This window comes from Abramis brama, assembly GCF_963993115.1.
Source record: "Abramis brama genome assembly, chromosome: 3".
Taxonomy (NCBI): Eukaryota; Metazoa; Chordata; class Actinopteri; order Cypriniformes; family Leuciscidae; genus Abramis; species Abramis brama.
In genome coordinates, this window is record NC_139965.1 from 10,354,951 (window position 1) to 10,375,841 (window position 20,891).

The 20,891-nt window shown below is 36.8% G+C and overlaps 2 protein-coding genes across 2 annotated transcripts in view; both read left to right on the top strand.

Moving 5' to 3' along the window:
* Nucleotides 1-20,891, top strand: part of LOC311080146 (Fc receptor-like protein 5) — a 130,597-nt gene that overhangs the window by 10,205 nt on the left and 99,501 nt on the right. The window lies entirely within an intron of this gene.
* On the top strand, nt 996-20,274 carry LOC311078913 (Fc receptor-like protein 5; the record flags this gene model as incomplete). The annotated part of the gene is made up of 12 exons (XM_084107966.1): nt 996-1,026; nt 2,630-2,890; nt 5,916-6,170; nt 6,267-6,524; nt 9,904-10,188; nt 11,359-11,634; nt 11,733-12,017; nt 12,093-12,371; nt 12,460-12,723; nt 13,909-14,154; nt 17,792-17,902; nt 18,134-20,274. 12 exons carry the CDS (start codon nt 996-998, stop codon nt 18,187-18,189), a joined length of 2,607 nt encoding a protein of 868 aa, XP_083964092.1. The 3' UTR covers nt 18,190-20,274.

Below are 20,891 nucleotides of genomic sequence, written 5' to 3' on the forward strand. Positions count from 1 at the left end.
GAGTCATTGTCTGAGTTACAAGTAAAAACAAAAAAGGTGCTATTGGGCATCCCTGCCTTATGCCTCTTTCTAAAAGAAATCTGGGGGTAGTGCCATTTGCAAGTTTTACTGAGCTATTACACCCATTATATAACGTACAAATGGCCCTTTTAAAGAAATTACCAACGCCAAAAAAATCTAAAGTCTCAAACATAAAATTGTGGTTAACAGTGTCAAATGCTTTATAAAAATCTACAAAAAATCAATCAATCAATATATACACTATCAATATACTCATTATAACCAATTAAATCTAGGACCAAACGAATGTTATTACTTATATGTCTGCCCTTCATGAATCCTGATTGGCAATCATCTATAATTTATTCTAAGCATTTTTTCAGTCTTTCTGCAAAAATAATAGCAAATACCTTAATATCATTATTAAGTAATGTAATCGGTCTCCAGTTGTCGATAAGAGTAGTGTCCTTATTAGCTTTTGGTATCAAACTAATCAATCCCTGGCGTAATGATGGAGGTAACTCGCCACGTTCTATAGCTTCATTAAACACACATAATAAAAATGTAGATAATTGTTCTTGAAATTCCTTGTAAAATTCGCTAATCAAACCGTCGTTACCAGGAGATTTATTATCTTCCAGTTTACTGATCCCAGATCTAACTTCATCTATAGAAATATCTTTGTCGCACAACATCATACAATCCTGATCTATACATTTAGCATTTGCTTTAATGCTATCTAGAAATTGTCTTGTGTTGCCATCAACCTCTTTGCTGAATCGACTCTCGTATCAGTTCACGAGTCCTGTGACGTCATCGTGTGTGATGATGTTAAATGCTGGAGAATAATCCATCAGTTCTCCTGAATGAGCATCACAACAGAAAAACACTTTCAGTTCATGTAGAATAAACTCTAGACATGTTTCAGTGTGTGATTTACATTGTGTTGAATGAATGGAAAAGCTTCATATCTGTTTCTTCTGCTTTTAGTGCTGATGTCCCTCCTTCACTCTGGACTCAGTCAAGGTACTGTCCGTTACTGCAGTACATTTTAGTTTTAACTAATGTGAATTGTGTTGTAGTAGTTTATTTGTCTTCATCAGGATCCCTCATTTGTCTGTTTGCTGATGTTTTATGTCCATGTTTTGCATATTTCACAGAATCATCTGACTGTAGTTCCTTATGCTGAAAAACATTACAGAAATCTGCTACTTATTCAATCAAACAGTCTTGCAGTTGTAAAGTAGTTCAGTCAGACACTGATTTCAAAAGATCATTTTATTTGCATGTTTCTGAGTTTTTGCTGCAATATTAATTATTGACTGTGTGTCATTAAGATCTTCAATGCTAAGCTTTATTCATTCAGTGTGGTTTGGTTGAAGGGCTGGAAGAGAAAAGGGCTTGAGAACAGACAGACAGAAGTTAGTAAGTTCAGTTCAGATCTTTAAACACTCAGACTGTAAACAGCATCATCTACTGGTCAGAACTGGAAGAGCAATAATACAAAGGACATGCAGACTGGATACATACACTACTGGTCAAAAGTTTTAGATCGGTAAGACTTTTTATGTTTTTAAAAGAAGTCTCTTCAGCTCACCAAGGCTGCATTTATTTGATAAACAATTAAACAAAACAAAAAACAACTAAAAAAACAGTAATATTGTGAAATATTATGACAATTTAAAATGACTGTTTTCTATTTTAATACATTTTAAAATTTAATTTATTCCTCAGATGAAAGCTGAATATTCAGTATCATTACTCCAGTCTTCAGTGTCACATGATCCTTCAGAAATCATTCTAATATGATGATTTGATGCTCAAGAAACATTCATTATTATTATCAATGTTGAAAACAGTTGTGTACATTTTTTTTTTTTCAAAATTATTTGATGAATAGAAAGTTAAGAAGAACAGCATTTATTTAAAATAGAATATTTTCTAACATTATAAATGTCTTTAATGTAACTTTTGATAAGTTTAACTCATCCTTGATGAATAAAAGTATTGATTTATTTTATTTCTTTCCCCCAAAAATAAAATTAAAATTCTTACTGACCCCAAACTTTTGAATGGTAGTGTTTAATGTTACAAAAGCTTTAGATTTCAGATAAATGCTGTTCTTTTGAACTTTCTATTCATCATAGCATCATGAAATAAAAATGTAAAAAAACTGTTTTCAACATTGATAATAATCATAAATGTTTATTGAGCATCAAATCATCATATTAGAGTGATTTCTGAAGGATCATGTGACACTGAAGACTGGAGTAATGATGCTGAGAATTCAGCTTTGATCACAGGAATAAATTACACTTTACTGTATATTCACACAGAAAACAGCTGTTTTAAATTGTAATAATATTTCACAATATTACTGTTTTTGTTTGTATTTTTAATCAAATAAATGCAGCCTTGGCGAGCAGAAGAGACTACTTTTAAAAACATTAAAAATCTTACCGATCTAAAATACATTACAAAAAAATACATACATTTTTGTTGTAATCATTACAATTTACAAGCAAACTAGATTTTTAATTTAAGTGTTTTTCTCCTGATGAAGTTTTGAGTTCATGACAGTGATCTTGATACTGCGATGCTTTTCAATATTTACTTCTGTGTTTCTCAGTGAAACCTGTAGTGAAGGTGAAGCCAGATCAGCCTGTGTTCAGAGGAGAGACAGTCACTCTCACATGTGACACACAGAGAGGAGGAGACATTCAGAGATACAGCTGGATTAGAGATGGAGACACTGACTATACATATACAACACCAACAGCAGAGTTCAGTTTCACAGCTGATGTGTCTCTCAGTGGTAAATACTGGTGTAGAGGAGAGAGATCAGACTCACACACAGACTTCAGTGATGCTGTTACACTGACTGTATCAGGTGAGTCTTCATATTCACATCTGTTTAATGATCATCACTTATAATTTTCAACCACATCTGTTCTTATAAGAGGACTGACAATTCACTTTAGAGTAATTATTCAGTAACTGCACACGTCTTGTGTGTGTTGCATGTTTTGTGGAGGTTTTGGTTCATTATAAAATCATGTAAATTGTGACTTTCCAGTGTTATAAGCGTCTCCATCTTTAATTTATGTGTGTCTCCATCTTTGATATTTAGTCACTGTCACTATGGTTACAGGAGATATTCATGAGTGTCATGAGAATAGAAAAGGACTTGAGCGACTGAGTTCAGTTCTGATGAGTTTTGGACTGAAGTCAGAGAGAATGACGTGATTTACAGATTATTAGTGTTGAAGTCAAAACCACAAACCCAGACCAGAGTGTTTTCACAGATTACACATTTTTGTTCTAAGAACGTTTTTAAAACATTTTTGTTTGGTGATGGAAACTTTAAAGTGTCCTTTTTTCTTAGTGCTAGTGGAGCTTTTTTTTTTTCTTTTTTTTGGGGGGAGTATAGTAAAGGATAGTTTGATGTTCCTGAAATATTCTTTTCACCTAATTTGTATTAACAACTCAAAAGTCCTCCTCAAAAAACCTTTACTAATTAATCCAATGGAGAATGTTATAGTGACGTGATACACAGCAAAATCCTCAGTGTTGAATGAACTCGATGTCTAAATGGGTCCAAGAGTGTTAAAGATGAAGAAACTACAGTTTTTGTGCTAATTTTGAGAACATTATTAAAGACCAGATAACACTGAACACACATTTACTGGAAGAATTTTTGTTCATAACTTTGAGAGATCCTTAACGTTAGCCAAAGTTATGATAACGTTCCCTGTTAGCTGGTTATGGTTGTGGTAAAAGTATATTTATTATAAAGGCTCAACACAAAATGCACACATCCAGCGGGCAAAACAAACTCAGTGAAGATCTCGACCACAGAAACTGCCAAAGGGAAGAGAAAGTTTCACACACCAGCTCCAATAATAGAAACATGTATTTCATGTTCTCAGTGGCCTTTAGACTCAAATAAAAAAAACTTAAGACTATATTAAACTTAAATAAATATATATATTTTTTAAAAATTGTAACTGTGTAACAAACTGTGGTTTGCCAACTTTCTCTTCCTCTTTGCAAGAGTATATTTATCATCATATGACCAAGACCAGAGTAATGTATCACAGAATGGCTCCATGAACTAAATCCCTCTGGAAACTGTTGGTCAAATGCTTTGCTCAAAGACACAATAGTGATGGTTAACAGTTCATTCACTGCAGGGTTTATACCAGCAACATTCCCATTTACGACCAGCGTTTACAACCGAAGGTCCTTCTGAACAATCAGTTTTATTCCCTGAATATTATAGTACTACTATAGTACATGTCCAGAAAAACATATATTTTGTGCATGCAAATACCCTTATGATGAATACGATATTAAATAGCATAGCAAACAATGAAGTACCATGGTGCTTAAACACTGAACACACTTCACACACACTGCACACACACTGCATTAGTATCGGTTGTTGGTATCGGAGCATTTTTATGAGTATGAATATGAGAGCGCAGTGTCGGGCCGACACCAATACTGGTGTTAATATAGACCTTTCTCACTCGTGGTTATGGGCTCCAGAAAGGCCGCTGTGAGTAAGTTCAGTCACTCAGAGCTCATGGTGAACAACACACACACATTCTCAATCTCACAGATCATCAAATCCTGGAGTCACCGGCTGTGTCTCATCTCGAAGGCTGAATCCTCCGGAGGTCACATTTATCTGCCGCAAACGTCATGAGGCTCTTCATCTCAGTAAACTGACCATTACATTCCCATGAGGAAACTACAACAGTTTACACTTCACTAGCAATAACGCTCAGTTTTATAATGGAGACTGTCCTGAAATAAGACGTTCTTTATGACGTATGCGGCCGATAAATGTGACGTCAAGAGGACGCAGCTTCGACACGAGACACAGATCCATGAAAACAGACGCTAAGAAGCAGAGAGTCGTTCAGATTGTACTATCATTATTATTTTAAACTCTTTTAATCTTTAAACAGTTTTTTATTACTGATTAAACTATTGAGAAGTATATTACTGTGAACAAGAATTATATTGTTTTTGATGTTTCCTATAAAATAAAGAAAGATTGACTGAACTAAAAACAGTCTGTGCTTGCAAATATAATATGGCTGAATAAGTTTATTATTTTGTTTAGCCTTTTTGCTTCAGCATTTGTTGTATGATGATATTTATCATATTTTATTTTTAATATTAAAAAAAGTTGAGGTTATTCGCTTATCCGTAAATTTACCTGGGTCTGTCACATAACCTGTTAAAACTCTGAACTATAAATATTCCCTGAAATTACCAGAACATCCCACTTCATGATTTTATGGTGAAATGTCTTATTTTTCAATTCACCTCGCACAACTTTCACCACTGTTGCATATTTCACTCAAAATTATGATATACACATTCTCTTACAGTGAGGTAAATTCTTTATTACAAATACAAACAAGATAATACTTCCCAATAATGAATACTATGTAGCAGTCCTAGACGAGAAAATGGCGGCCACACACACACACTCTCTGAGCCACACACACACTCTCTGAGCCACACACACACTCTCTGAGCATGTTCATCTCTGAGCTTGTCTTTAACATATGCAAATGGCTCCGAAGCCAAATTAATTTGAGTTAATCAAATAAAATAAATCTCATAGATGACACTATTTACATTTTATGTTAGACTTATTAAATATATATGTATTATTCTTAATTAGATATATTTAAATAAAGTGAACACAATTTAAATGTGTCATACCTAAGAAGGGCTTGAATCATTTTTTTGAGTGGAGCAGAAAAGACAAACACTTCAAATCAAAATAAATTACACAGTTTACTGTACAAAAAAGAATGATAAAACAGAAGACTAGTGAAAGATATGATCAGTAACATAAATGAGCTCAACACTGCATCACTGTTCACTTCCAGATAAACCGATTCTGACTGTAACGCCCCAGAGTTCAGTGTTCACTGGAGACACAGTTACTCTCAGCTGTGACGTGGGAAGCTCAACTGGATGGAGGTTTCTCTGGAGGAAAGACTCAAACTGGGAATCCAGTGATTATGCAGGAACTAAAACAATCAGTTCTGTGAGAGTCTCTGATGGAGGAACATACGAGTGTAGAGCACAGCGAGGAGAATACTACACACACTTCAGTAATGCAATAAAGATAACAGTGAGTGGTAAGTGCCCTTTTACTCTGTAGATTTTTTTCAGTGAAAGCTAATTTTGAGTTTTAAAAGATTCAAACATGAAGTGTGTGTTTGCTCATTTCACAGTGAAACCTGTAGTGCAGGTGAAGCCTGATGTTCGTGTGTTCAGAGGAGAGAGAGTCACTCTCACATGTGACATACAGGAGACAGGAGTCTGGAGGTACAGCTGGTATAAAGATCAAGATAACAGCAGAAGAACAGACCAGATCTATATAATCACATCTGTGGAGCCGTCTCATGCTGGTCTGTACAGCTGTAGAGGAACTCTGACTGAAACCCCACAGTACTCAGAGATCAGTGATGGAGTTACACTGACAGTATCAGGTGAGTGTGTTCATCATTTCATCACATCACTTTAACCTGAAGACATTGAGTAGAAAAGAGTTTACTTTGTCTCACACTCAGTCAGATTATGTTTGTTAAGAGTTTGTAATCATCTCTATATACAGTGACAGGCTGATTATGATCTCAGATCTTCTCAGAGTTCATTATCTAGAGAGCGGGGAACAGTCTAATACTTTTTGACTTTCTCAGTTTGTGTAAATTCACTCGGGGTTCAGAGTATTTATTTTTTCCACATTCATTTCCCACATGTCTAGTACAATTATGTAGTTTTGTTTAATTAATACAGTATATACCTTTTTTTTTTTTTTTTCTTGATTTTCCCCCGAAAGAATGGAAGTGAAATGTGACAACATGCCCCATAGGTGGAGTACATTGTAACATGTTAACCTTAAAATGTTATCAGATCTAATTAAAAAATATACAAGACAAACTAAAATATGTTGTCAATAAAATACAATTATTGACTTTTTCATATAAAATAATGGCATTTTTTAATAATTAAAAATAAATATATATTTTTTAGATTTACAACAAACACCACATATCAGCTATACAGCATAGTACAAAACATGATAATAATTCATAATTTCTGAACTCTGACTCTGTCTTTATTCACCTTTTTCTCATGATTTCTCAATAGAATTGATAAAAGTGTAGAATAGAATATCATAGTTCTAATAGAGGCTCATTGTAACGCAGTGTGACAACATGCCCCGCCTGTACAACTGGGATTCAAACCCTGCTAGTGGCTTCTGCTGGTTAGATCAGCATTAAATAACTATCTCAGCTGTTAAATAATAGATTGGAGATTAAAATAATATCAAATTTGTCTAATTTTAAATAAACATTAAATCAAAATTTACTTAAGTAAGAAATTCAATTTTGCTATGGTTAAATAAATGTTCAGTGATATCATCCAAAGATTGTTCACTATATTGTTGATATGACAACTAGTAAATACACTGAGACCACATCCACACCAAACCAGAGTTTCCCAATCCAATCTTTTTTCCCTCATTTAAAAAAAAAATTCTGTAAACACGGCATCGTCTCAAGAAATATCTGCGTACGCACGAAACCACTGAAACCGACTCAAAACGCTGTAGTTCACATGCCAGACCAGTGTGTGGCGCTGTAATTCTGCCACAGAGATACACTAAAAATGGAGAAGACTTGGAGCATGTGCATAAACCTGGTGCGCTGTATACAATAATAATAGGCTCAGTAGTTTCTTATTTATTTTATTTATTTATTTTTACTAATAACTTTATTGAACAACATAAACAACCATACATAGCCTGGTACAAAATATGAAATTTCTCAGACAACAGACAAGAATCATAGCATGAGAAAGAAAATATGAAGAAATAAAGAAATAAAACAAAAATACATTCAAGTGAATAATACATAAAGAAATAAGAGGCTCAGCAGCTTCTGCAACACGAACACACCGCAGTTGTTTTTGCTCTTATGTGACGTAGTGGTGCGGTGATGATATCATTGTTTCACAAAATACACGGATTGGCTGTACACACGAAAACGCAAGTGTGTCGGTTTCAGATTTATCCACTCTGGGACCTTGTTTCAAAAAATAGCGGTTTCAGGCTCCCAAAACGCCGGATGCATATGATTTATGTAGGCTGTACAGCTGAGCGCGTCTCCGTGTGTACGGGCTCTAAGCTTCATCTTGCTGGCATGTGTGGAAAGTTTTAAACCGTGTGTTACAACCAAGCGGCAACACTCTAATCTGAAAAATGAAGCCTACCCGGAAGTGCGAAAAACTGCAATACATCGAAAATCCGCTAGAGGCAGGTCCCAAAAGGGAGCAAATGTCCATAGACCCTCATGTTAAAATGTCCGTTTTCACAGCATAAATTCATATTTTTACAGGTTGGTCCCATGGACTTTTATTGTATTTTTCGATAGGTTCCGAGTGCCTGACAACTGTGAGGGGGGTGAATTTTTTTCTAACTCGTTAGTTTAGATCGTATTTAGATATAAAATGTATGACAAATAAGGGCGTGGTTAACTTTGATTGACAGCTTGATTGACAGCTGATAACGAGCATAGGCTGCGCCGAGTGGAATTCCTGAAATTTGACGTCTCGGCCATGATCTGACACAACACATCATACCACCTCTGTATCTGAACATTTGTATTGAAATATCGTACATAAAATGGGTTGCGTTCGTTGTAGTACTAACTTGTTAACTGTTCACATGATTTTACCCGGATAGTACCTTGCAGGATACATAACTATAAGGTGTCTGAACATGCCTTTAAGAGACATACATGAACTTCACGTTACAACTTACCAGCAAATTCAGATGGGTTGTACTCTTCAGCAGCTTTGCAGTGAATGTAGTAGCCATAGACTGTAAAAAGTAGCCTAGTCTGCCAGTCGATCTTGTAACGTTAGCTGAGGCTGCTTGGCTGAAGAGGCGGGTCCACCGGCCGGCTCAGTCTCACACAAAGCCCGCCCTTTTACCCATACATGGATTGGCCAGAAGGTGGGCGGGGTTAGGATTTCCCAAGATTTTCCAAGATGGCGCCGCCCATACCCCCCATAAACGGCCTCAAAACCATTCTTCAGAAAGTCTATGGGTGACGTCACAGACGCTTTGTCCATATTTTTTACAGTCTATGGTTACAACTAGCTCTGCGTTAGTTTGTGCCTCGCTCACCCCTATCCTCCAGACATGTTCAGTTCATTCATGAGCTGCTGCCCTTCAGATTATCCCCTTCCGGAACAAAAATATATGGGAATATACTGCAAAATATAATGCAATATATTACAAAATACATGTCCATATATGGGAAACTAGAGCTTATATTTTTCAATACACTGCAATATATGCATTGACATATGGCGATATATTAATACCAGTAGCCGGCGGTGCATTTCACACCTAACCTTCAGTGGTGTCCCATCTGAATTAATCCACCTCTTAATACGCTTTTAGTAGTGTTTTATTTTGCACCAGCAGTTATAGGGTTAATGCGGTGAGTTTATATCTGCAATATTATATTACACATGCAGTACCATATCTGATCACATATACATCTATATATTATGAAGTGTATTACTGAATATTAAATTCCATACATTATGATATATTAGTAAATACATTGTAACTTTTTTTTTCAATATATGAAAAGCGGTAATTCCTTATGTATTATTCAATATATTGTAATATATTAACACAATATATTATTATGTATATGTTCAAATATACTGTTAAACCATTTAATATATTGATCATTTATAGGGAAATATATTTTCTTTTCGTAAGGGTCTGCAGATTAATGAAACCAGCTGTTTGAGTCTCTTAGTTTGTGTTTCTGTCTTTCTTCTCAGGTTTACCCACATCTACAGTGACTGTGACACCAGACAGTCCTGTATTCACTGGAGAAACAGTCAATCTGAAGTGTGTGATAAACTCTTATTACAACTGGAGATATGAGTGGTATAAAGGCAGTGTAAAGTTACAGACGTCTGATTATCGTTACACTGTAAACAGAGACACTCTCACTATCAGAGGAGCTACTGAGTCTGATCAGGGTCAGTACTGGTGTAAAGGACAGAGAGATGGAAGACCAAACTCATCAACATCAAGCTCTGCTGTTTCTCTCTCTGTGAAGGGTGAGTTGAACATCATTGTCCTCTTAAACTCTCTCTACATGATCATGATCACACAACCAATCGAGACACTGCAGGGTCACATGACCCACAGGTGGGACGTTTGTCATTATATATTTTAAACAATAATATTTTACTAAAAACCTAAAGTAATATTGACAAACTATATATCATTTGAAAGCTTGTTGACTGATTTTCAAAATAAATGACAGAGGATCAGTAATTTATCAATTTGCAACTAGAATATTTAATACGCATTAGGCATGTTCAGGCCTTTATTTTGAAATAGCTATGAACATGAAAAATCGTGAAAGATTGGTAGAAACTCCTTTTCATGCCAACAGTTCAAAAGATAAAACCAATTCAATTGTATGAGGAAAAAAGGTCTGAAAAGGTTTTAAATATAATGAAACAAATGATGGATTATTGATATGTGATGTGGCGGCGTGAGCTGTAACGCACATACGTGCTTTTTATGCGTTTATTAGAGGTTGAATTCAAATCAAATACTGCTAAACTGCCCATACTACTTCTCAATAGATCTCTACTTCATAAATTGTATGATCATTATGGAAATATATGGTTCAGATCACTCTAAACATGTATGGAAATGGAGGCGTCCTTATATGGTCATTAACAGAGCTTGGCTGTCATCTAGTGAAAAGGTTTGGTACTGCGCCCAAACTAAATCTCACTGAAAGATCATTTTTTGAGACATCAACCTAAACTTTGGAACACAACTTGGCTTTGATTTTCTTTCAGTTTTAAAGTAAAACATGTTTTGTAAAAATATATATTTTATATAAATAATTATATTTTTTACATTATATACATTTTCCTAAACTCAAACTTCTATAACTTTTTTTTTTCACTTTCATAATTTTCACTTCTACAATAATCTTCCAAATGTCTTCTTTAAAACAAGAGCAGTCATAGGTCTATATTCCTAATCATTCTTGAATTACAACTATTTAAGTTTGGATAGTGATTGTCATGTCTCTGTGATAAAGAGGGGTGACAGTGAAGGGGTAATGTGGAGATCAACTCTTTTCTTATGCACTTCTGTATCAGCCACATCTGTTCCAATAAGAGGACTGAAGCAATTATTTGAGTCATTTAAATGCTCATTTATTTGAGTCTTGAGGATCTGAATCTGTTGTTGTTCTCCTGCAGATCTAAAGCTGAAGCCTGAACTCACATCAGACTCTGCAGGAGCTGCACTGACTGGAAACACAGTGACTTTGACCTGTCGCATGGATCCGTCCACTGGAGACTGGGACTCTTACTGGTACAAACACACACTGAACACTGAGACAGAGCAGACAGAAACAAACTACAGCCTGAAGATTGATTCAGTGTCTGATGGAGGCCAGTACTGGTGTAGAGCTGGAAGAGGGAAACCAGTCTATTACACACAAGACAGTGATGCACTGTGGGTAAATGTTACAGGTGAGAGAGACTGTAGTGTGTGATGCAACAAATACAGATCAGAGACAATATCTACACAACTTCTGAAACTATAAATGCAATAATCTGTGTTTGTACAGAGAGGCCTAAAGCTGTGCTGACGGTACGACCTGATGAACGAGTGTTTAGAGGAGAAACAGTCACTCTCAGATGTGATATAAAGTGGGGAGGAGACACTGAGTGGACATACAGATGGGAAATAGAGGGAACCAACAACCAATATGAAAACACTGTCAGCCGAACCTCAACACAAGAGTTGAACATCAGCCGTGTTGATCTCTCTCACCGCGGTAAATACACCTGTACAGGACAGATACACACTCAAAGCTCTCAGCGCAGTGATGCTGTTACACTGACTGTCTCAGGTGAGTGTGTGTTTGTTGTGATCAGCTTCTCCATCAGTTTCTCTACGGCTCTGTAACTCGTGATGTTTTGTTCAGCTGAAGCTCAGGCATCAGTGCGAGTGTCTCCACAGCCGTGGCTGACTGAAGGAGAATCAGTGACTCTGACCTGTGAGGTTTCAGGCTCCTCTAAAGGCTGGACGTTCAGCTGGTTCAGAGATCATGATCATCTGTCAGACAGCAGCAGAGGAGCTGGAGGATCTTACACTCTCAGTCCTGCTGCTCTACAGCACACAGGAGTTTATACGTGCAGAGCAGAGAGAGGACGACCAGCCTATTACACACACAACAGCAGCTCACACACACTGTGGATCACTGGTGAGGGTTTATGCTTGTGCTCATCCGGATCTGTGTTTCACTGCAGTCTCTGTGCTGTCAGTTTTGATGGAGATTTTCCTCTTTTCAGGAGTTTCTGCTTCAGTGTCTCTGGTCATCAAGCCCAGCAGAAGTCAACACTTCTCATCTGACTCTCTCTCTCTGAGCTGTGAGGATCAGAGTAACTCTGCTGGATGGACAGTGAGAAGATACACAGACAAAGACACACAAACTTGTGCAAAACAAACAGGATCTCGATGTGTAATCGACTCTCTCAGCACATCTGACACTGGAGTGTACTGGTGTGAGTCTGAATCTGGAGAGAAACGCCGTCCTCGAAACATCACTGTACATGGTGAGTCCGGTTTATAATCATGACATCTACTAGTCTAATGTTATAACCTAAATTATAATTACAGTCTAAAGACATTTTCCACTAATTGTTTTCTGTACAGCTGATGACAGACTGACTTCTGTTCAATTATTTGAATGAGTTTCTCCATATGTATCTATTCATGAGTTCACATTTCCATTCACTCTTAATATAGTTTATGGTAAATGAACTTGGCTTGCTGTCCTCAAAGGAGGCTCGATCTAAACCCTCTCTGACAGGACAGCGCAGAGGAAGAATAAGAGAAATAGAGGAGGAGATGGGGAGGAGGAGGGATGGCGTGAGAATTGTCGCTGCTTATATACGCTCATAATGATGATTGACAGGACTGAATATTTAGGCTCCTCTGTTTTGTAACTTCATTTATTGTGATGTTTCATGAACCTGCTCTTAAATGCCACATACAAACAAAGCAAAATGTGACTGGTCACTTTTCACATTCATCAGACAGTTCTTACCATATAAATTGGCAGATTAAACTGCAAAAAGGACGTGTTTTTATGCCAGTGGTTAAAAATCTGATACACAACCAACAAACTCTCATGGAAATGTGTAACTATTTTAAATTGGCAAATTGTTGACTATTGTGTATGAATTTGTACAATCTCATTAGTGTAATGTTTTTGTGCCCCACTGATGGCTGGGTTTAAAGGTGGACCTTGATTAGCGGCATCCAAAAGACACATAGTCGGTCGTCATTTCCATCATAAAGACTGATGAACTTGAGCTTGCTTTCAATTTTATTTTAATAAACTATATAAAGCTTGATACGGCATTCAAACCGATGCAATACGGTCAACAGAAAGTTTGCTCCCGCTACTCGCCTCTTCCAACCCTAAAAACAATCCACCATAGGAGATAATAAAGACAGCAGAAGTGATCCGCTGTGCCCATGTGACCGTGAATAACCAATAAGAAATGACAAATAAGAATTAATGTTCCTACAACGCTTACTTTTTTCAACAAAATAAATAAATAAAACGGTTTAAACAAAACAATTGGTTACTCATAAAATTGTTGCGTTTTCGATTTACACGACACTAGCATAAGAAAGCTTGAGATGTATAAAGTACAATTCATAATATCAAATATTTTTCTTATGTATTCTTAATATTTACAGCATTAAACACACATTTCTTGTGTTTGTAGACGGTGAGGTGATTCTGGAGAGTTCTGTTGATCCTGTGATTGAGGGAGAGACTCTGACTCTACACTGTTTACATCGATCTACAAACTCCCCGATCCTCAGCGCTGATTTCTATAAAGACGGATCACTGATCCAGAATCAGACGACAGGAGAGATGAGCATCACTACTGTCTCAAAGTCACATGAGGGTTTCTACTACTGTAAAACAGAGAGAGGACAGTCACTCCACAGCTGGATCTCAGTCACCGGTGAGATGATTTAATGAGAAACGCCACACCATTATTATATACTATTATATATTATAGTCTCTGGCTCTTATTTCTGCTGGAGCAAAATCAGTTATTGACATCAGTGTTTATTGTGTCACATAAACGAAAGCATAACCATCAAATCACATGCAAAATATACTGGTCATGTACTGGTCGGAGACACGAAGGTTGAGGATCCAAACACAGTATTTATTAGTGATGTTACGTTCTGTGCCGAGGCTTCGGAGTGTGTGTCGAGAAATCCCGGAAGCTTTCAGTGAAGCTCGTATCGAGGCTTGTGTCACTTTAGACCAATGATGTCATTTACCCCTTTTCCACCAACAAGAACCGGGTGCTGGTTCAGAGCCAGAGCCAAAGCTGGTTCAGAGTTGGTTCGACTGACGAGCTTACTAAGAACCGGTTTGCCTTTCCACCGGCTAGAGAGCCACAACAGAGCCAGATCTTACGTCACTGTATACGTCTCATGTTGCCCAGCAACCGCTAGTGCGGTAGCGCCAAACACAAACACGCCAGGCTTGTTCGAGATGCATCGGCTTCTCGCAGATCGATCGCCGCATGACATCAAAGCACTGCGATAGCGATCTAAAAGCACAAGGAGTCGTATGCTCTCCAAACACTCCCGCAGCTCCGATCGGTCCTCGCCGCTCCGATGCATCTCGAACAAGCCATCAACAATAACGGACGTTGCAATACTATGGATGCTCATGGGTTTGCAAAAATACATCGGAATCCAACGCGTTCGTGCAGCTCGCCGTAACTTACATAGACGGATATTATAATCGAGCTGCTATTAGCTCGACTAGCTGCTATTTAAAAATGGCGGTCACAAGTTTCTATTCGTCTTGTTGGTCACGGTAACCCCGCCCCCAGCCCCTGACGCAAGCGGTTCTTTCTTGGCTCCGTTCTAGACCCTGCAATGATTTGGTGCTACTTAAGAACCAGTTTTACTGGTTCGGAGCTGGTGCTTTGGCGGTGGAAAAACAAAGAACCGATTTGAAACTAGGCTCTGGCTCCGAACCAGCACCAGCTCTGCCTTGGTGGAAAAGGGGTAATTGATGACTGGTTCAGGAAGCGGTTCCAATCTTGGCGCAATATTTTCGCAGATAAACTCATGGTTTAAACCCAGCCACTTTCATAATAGTAATATTGCCCCTTATGCATATTATGACCAAATAATTGATTCACACACATTTGGAAACCCCTTTTTTCAAGCCAATACATTTCTAGAAACAAGGATCAAAGCCACCTTTTTCTTGCTTCTATTAGGAGTTGAAGTGTCTTTACGCGTCAAAAATATATGGCCAGTCCGTTAAAGTGTTGCACATTTATTTTCACAAACACAAAAAGGCAAAAACATGAAACATCTTTGAAATTCTTTCGGCCAATACTTCCAGCGCTCAAGTATGTAATGTCTCCACATAGCCTTCACCATACCTAGAGATTGGCATGGTTTTATTTCAGTTAGCCTAATAGCTGGTTTGATTTGCATTGAGAGATGATCTTATGGAAAGTACTCCATGTCAGTCTCTAGGTATGGTGAAGGCTATGTGATAATGTGGGGCTATTTTAATTCCAAAGGTCAAGGGAACTTTATCAGGATGCATAGTATCCTGGATCCATGAAGTAACTGGCCTTTAAAAATAAAAATCTGCCTGCCTCTATGGGAATTTAACATAGGGGTGTCCAAACTTATGCACCCTGTATTTTAAGGAAGAACATTTATTTATTTACGATACATTATTCATTCACAAAGAAAATTGGTGTCCTTAAAGGTTGGATTTTTCCTAATTTTTTTAATTAAAGCATTAAGTTAAATTTCCAAAAGATGATTTTTTATTCCTCTTTTTAGTCAACTTTAGCATGGGTGTCTAAACTTATGCATAGCACTGTATGAGGAGGAGTGGCTTTAAAGCTAACTTCAAGTAAATTATACAAGGACAACTTTGAGTAAATGCAGTACAGGATAACTTTAAGTAAATTCTTGAATAATACAGCACTACACATAAAACAGAAATAAGATGAGAATAATAAAAAATACAAATTGAAAGCATATTAAATTGGCTCTTACAACATTTATTACACCGTTATGTAATACAATCATATACCATCATAAAATACACATTGTATTCATATAAATAGATTAGTCTATGTGGCAAAGACAACGGTTTGGCCAGTCGGTGGAAAAGTGGCTTTTGATGAAGCAAAAAACGACAATGAGATTTAATGGCAATGAGACGGGAGTAAATGCTGATGAAGCTTTAAACTCTTCAGATCGCATTATTTAGTGGAACATTAATAGAAACTGTCATCCGCTGAAAAGAAAATGAGGCGTGAACATGAGAATGTATCGATATCTTTCGAAATGTGCGCTCTTTTTGGCTGAAGCCTTAATGGAGCCGTTTAAAGTAGCCACCACAAGATCACAAATGCGAAAGAAATGGAAATGTGGCTAATAATTTCTGACTGGCATATAACTGTTCAAGTCAAACAAACATAAACGTGTAACAGCAGAGACCAGTCAAGCTCAATGGTAAGTCCGGCCTTGATCACAGATCACATCAGGTCATCTGTAAAGGATCTGCTTGTTTTACACTCTTTGACCACCAGGTGGTGTGAGCAAATGAAGCCTCGAGAAATGAACCCTTCAGTGAACCACTGGGCTGAAAAGCTTCAACACTTCATGAGGCTTCATCTCACCACCACTTATATTTATTGAAAGGGTAATCCACAATTAAAGTCCATAAACAGGCAAAGGTCATATACAGGCAAACAATAACCGAGTTAAGGGCTGAGGCGAACAGAGAAATCCAACTGAACAAGCAGAGAATCAAAACCAGGAAACAAAGTTTTAGAAATGCAGTTAAGACACATGCAACACTTAGCGATGAATGACTGAATTGACCAGGCTTATAAAGGGTCACCTAATAAGGTTAATGAGACACAGCTGAAAACAATGAGTACTGATGAGTTTGGGCAAAGGATTATGGGTAATGAAGTCCATGACAGAGTGGCACTGGTCTAGGATTGAGTGCCTTGGAGGATGTCACCCACGTTTTATTTAGATGTAAGAAATTTGACCAACTCAGACAGAAATGGAAAGACTCTGATACAGAAAATGACATTCATAATATTTTACTGGAGCAAGGAATGCAGGGACAAAGAATAAAGTATTTCATTATGTATCTTAATGATACTGGTTTAAGTATAAGAATTTAGTTTTTTTGTTTTTTTTTCTATTGTTTTATGATTTTATGATTTAATGTGTCATTTGCCAGCGTCCTTTTTACACACTCCTGTGTAGTAGTCCAGTAGATGACGGTATATATCGTAAAGATATGATCCGCCATTAATCAGAAGAAGAAGAAGAAGAAGGATTGAGTGCCCTCTGCTGGCTATCAAGGGCACTCCAGCTGATGATCGTGACAATACTGAGATTTAGTGAAATCAACATCTTATAGACAACATCCCACAACTTTTCATTAATTATTAATTAGTTTTGTTTGTTTTTTATTTACTGGAATAATAGAGAGAGACAGGAGGAAAAATATTGCAAAGCTTTTATATTCACTCTCAAAACTTTGTTGCTCAATAATGTGCTTGTGTTTCTGTTTTTCAGTGTCACGTTCAGGTCAGATTTCAGTCCTCAAAATCCTCAGTTCTCTTCTGGCCGCTTCTCCGTATCTGCTAGCGACAGTCGTGCTGCTTTACAAATGTTACAGAGCGAGAGGTACAACTTCTGTCTGACACACACACACACACACACACACACACACACACACTCTCACTCTCACTCTCTCACTCTCACTGACAGATCTGCCTTTACTGCCTGTCTTTTATATTATATAAATCTATATTTTAAACAGATAGTCATTCATGAAAGCAATAACTGCAGTAAAAAAAAAAAACATAACACATGTCCGTTTAAATGTTGAAAATGTTTTTTGTGTGTATTTCACAGTTTCAACTGAAGACCAAAGTCAGTTCACCATAGCAGAGGAAGAAACTCCAACCTGATATTAATGAGCTGCAATAAACGAGCCTGACGAAATACTTTTAAAAACGGGTTGCAAACAAAGTGCAAGTTTTTGATAACGAGACCCTAATCATCTCCGTGTAAATACAAAAATGCGAATTTGTGAAAACAGTGACATCATGCACATGCGTAGGCTATTGCGTGTTTAGTCTATAGGCTTTTTTAAATGAAAGGTTCCTTACAACAGACTCAAGGATGATATTTGTTTTTCGAAGCCCTTGTGTTCAAAGGTTTTGATATTTTCTTAAAGGATGTAAAAGTGACTTTATATCAGAGGAGAACATTCTAAGATTGGGATTACAGTGAATGTTTCTGGCTTTGTGAAGATGAAATTTACCCAGAAGACAAAGTAATGATACAGTATTATCAAGATTAACATCCTTAGAATGACAATTAAACAAATAATGTGTGTGTGCGCAGTCCCGTAGTCATCCTTTACAAAGTCACATCGCCAACTACTTGTCTGTTATGCGATATACAGCATTATTAGTCGTTTTTTTTTACGGGTCCGTGTGAACAGGGATCATTTTGATAACGTTGTCATCTGTACAAAGAAAAATGTTTCTGTTTTTAGCACATCGTTGTCGTGTGAACGTACCCTTGTTCTCCAGAGTGCAGTGGAAATCCTCCAGTAGGCGGCGACAAATCACTGTCAATGAGTGAGTCATTGAACCTTGTTCAGATTAGGGCTGCACGATTAATCGCAATTATGAAATCGCAAAGGCTGCGATTATTTTTTTATGCGCAGCTTGTCACTGATGTATGGCTCTGTAAACACTGTGAGTTTGAGTCACTTATAAAGCGCATTTGAAAAAGCAACACACATCAAACATCTTTCCAAACACGAGAAGCATTTACAGTTTTTTACAATCACTTTGTTACTATTTTCAGAACCTTGATGTCATTTTTCACAACTCTAGACACAAAACTCACAACCAATGGTCAAAATGCACATTTTTCAAAACTCTAACCCTTTTCTCAATTTCTTGGATACAATACACATAAAACTTAGATCATTTGTTCATTCAACAAAAATCACCTGTTCAATATGACACAACTGAACATCAAAGTACTACTATTTCAAAAGGCAATTCACACATTACATTTCAAATGAGTGTCTATTCATTTCCTTACAATGATCTAACTATCAGTTGATACAAACTGCTCAAAATGATAAGTAACTGTAAGTAAATGTAGAAGTACAGTAATCACTCCTGTTTTGTTTCTTACAGTACAAGCAAGCAAGTTGAGGAACACTGCATTTGATGTTTTACAGTACTGTCCTTTCTTTTCTATTTCATAGCTAATTATTTTTGCTTTGATTCAAATAAACCTATATTGTGATTGTAGTGTTTTGCATCAATATATTACAAACTTTGTTCAATGATTCCTCTGTGTCTGTAGTATTCTCTCTACTACTGCAGTACTTTTACAGAGATGTATTTACTGTACTTGTAGTACCATAATGAAACCTGTATCCCCTATTTTGTTCTACAATATTTAATGATTGTACGAACAATGACAGTGAAACTATCGGTTGCTTGTGTGTGGGTGATCTATAGTTTTGTTTATATGGTATTTCACAGTAAATTTGTTTCTTGAACCAATGATTGTGCAAGTGCAAGATTTCTTTAAAGATGTGAATGCACAATGCAATGTTTTGAACATTAGACAGCCTGTGTTACAAGTGATAACCGGTTTGAGTTTTGTGTCTAGAGTTTTGAAAAATAACATCAAGGTTCTGAAAATAGTAGCAGTGATTGTAAAAAACTGTATGAACCTCTTGTCCAACATAAGACAGCATTTAATAACATGTTTTTACTCCAAACTCACTTCATAAGGACAGTTGAGCTCATCCTTCTGTGAGATGATGTGATTCTTACACAGAATAAAGCAGTCGTGTGTTTATTACTCATGTTTAATAAACCAAAGTGTTTCAATCTTCTGATTATTCAGCAACAGACATTATGATGCCCAATAGGGATTTCCTGGAATGATGTGTTATTGTACTACTACTTCATAGTGTGTGTGTGTGTGTGTGTGTGTGTGTGTGTGTGTGTGTGTGTGTGTGTGTGTGTGTGTGTGTGTGTGTGATATCATTAGCTTAAACTTAGTAACCACAGTAATCACTCTCAAAAAGGATGTGATAATAACACATTTTTTTGTGTTATGGCTATTTTAACACATTTTGTGTAATTTTAAGTTGATCATGTGTAAAAAATAAAAAGAAAGAGAGAGCGAGAAACAACACAGTGTGTCCAACACAATATGTGTTAACTATCATCCAATCACATTGCTGCAACGTCACTCAGCGCCTCAAGAAGCAACTTCAGCAAGTTCGCGCCATGGATAACTTGGATGCACACGTCAGGTATTTGGATTTATGGTTTATTTGAAATTGTCAAATATAAATGATCAAATGTATTTTATTATTGTTATTTTTTTAGACGGTCAAATGTGCATTTAGTTAGCGACCTCAACTGTGTACGGGTGTTTTCCGTAGACGCAACAGCAGTTGAGGCCTTGAGGCAGCAACCGCATCTGATAGTTAACATTAGTGCTTCACAAATGATTTTTATTTCTCCTCATATAACTTACTTTGGTAGGTTTGTCCCTCCCTTTCTAGAGAGAACTCATTTTTAACGAGCTTTGTTTTTCTTTGTTTGATTTGTTGCAAATGGCA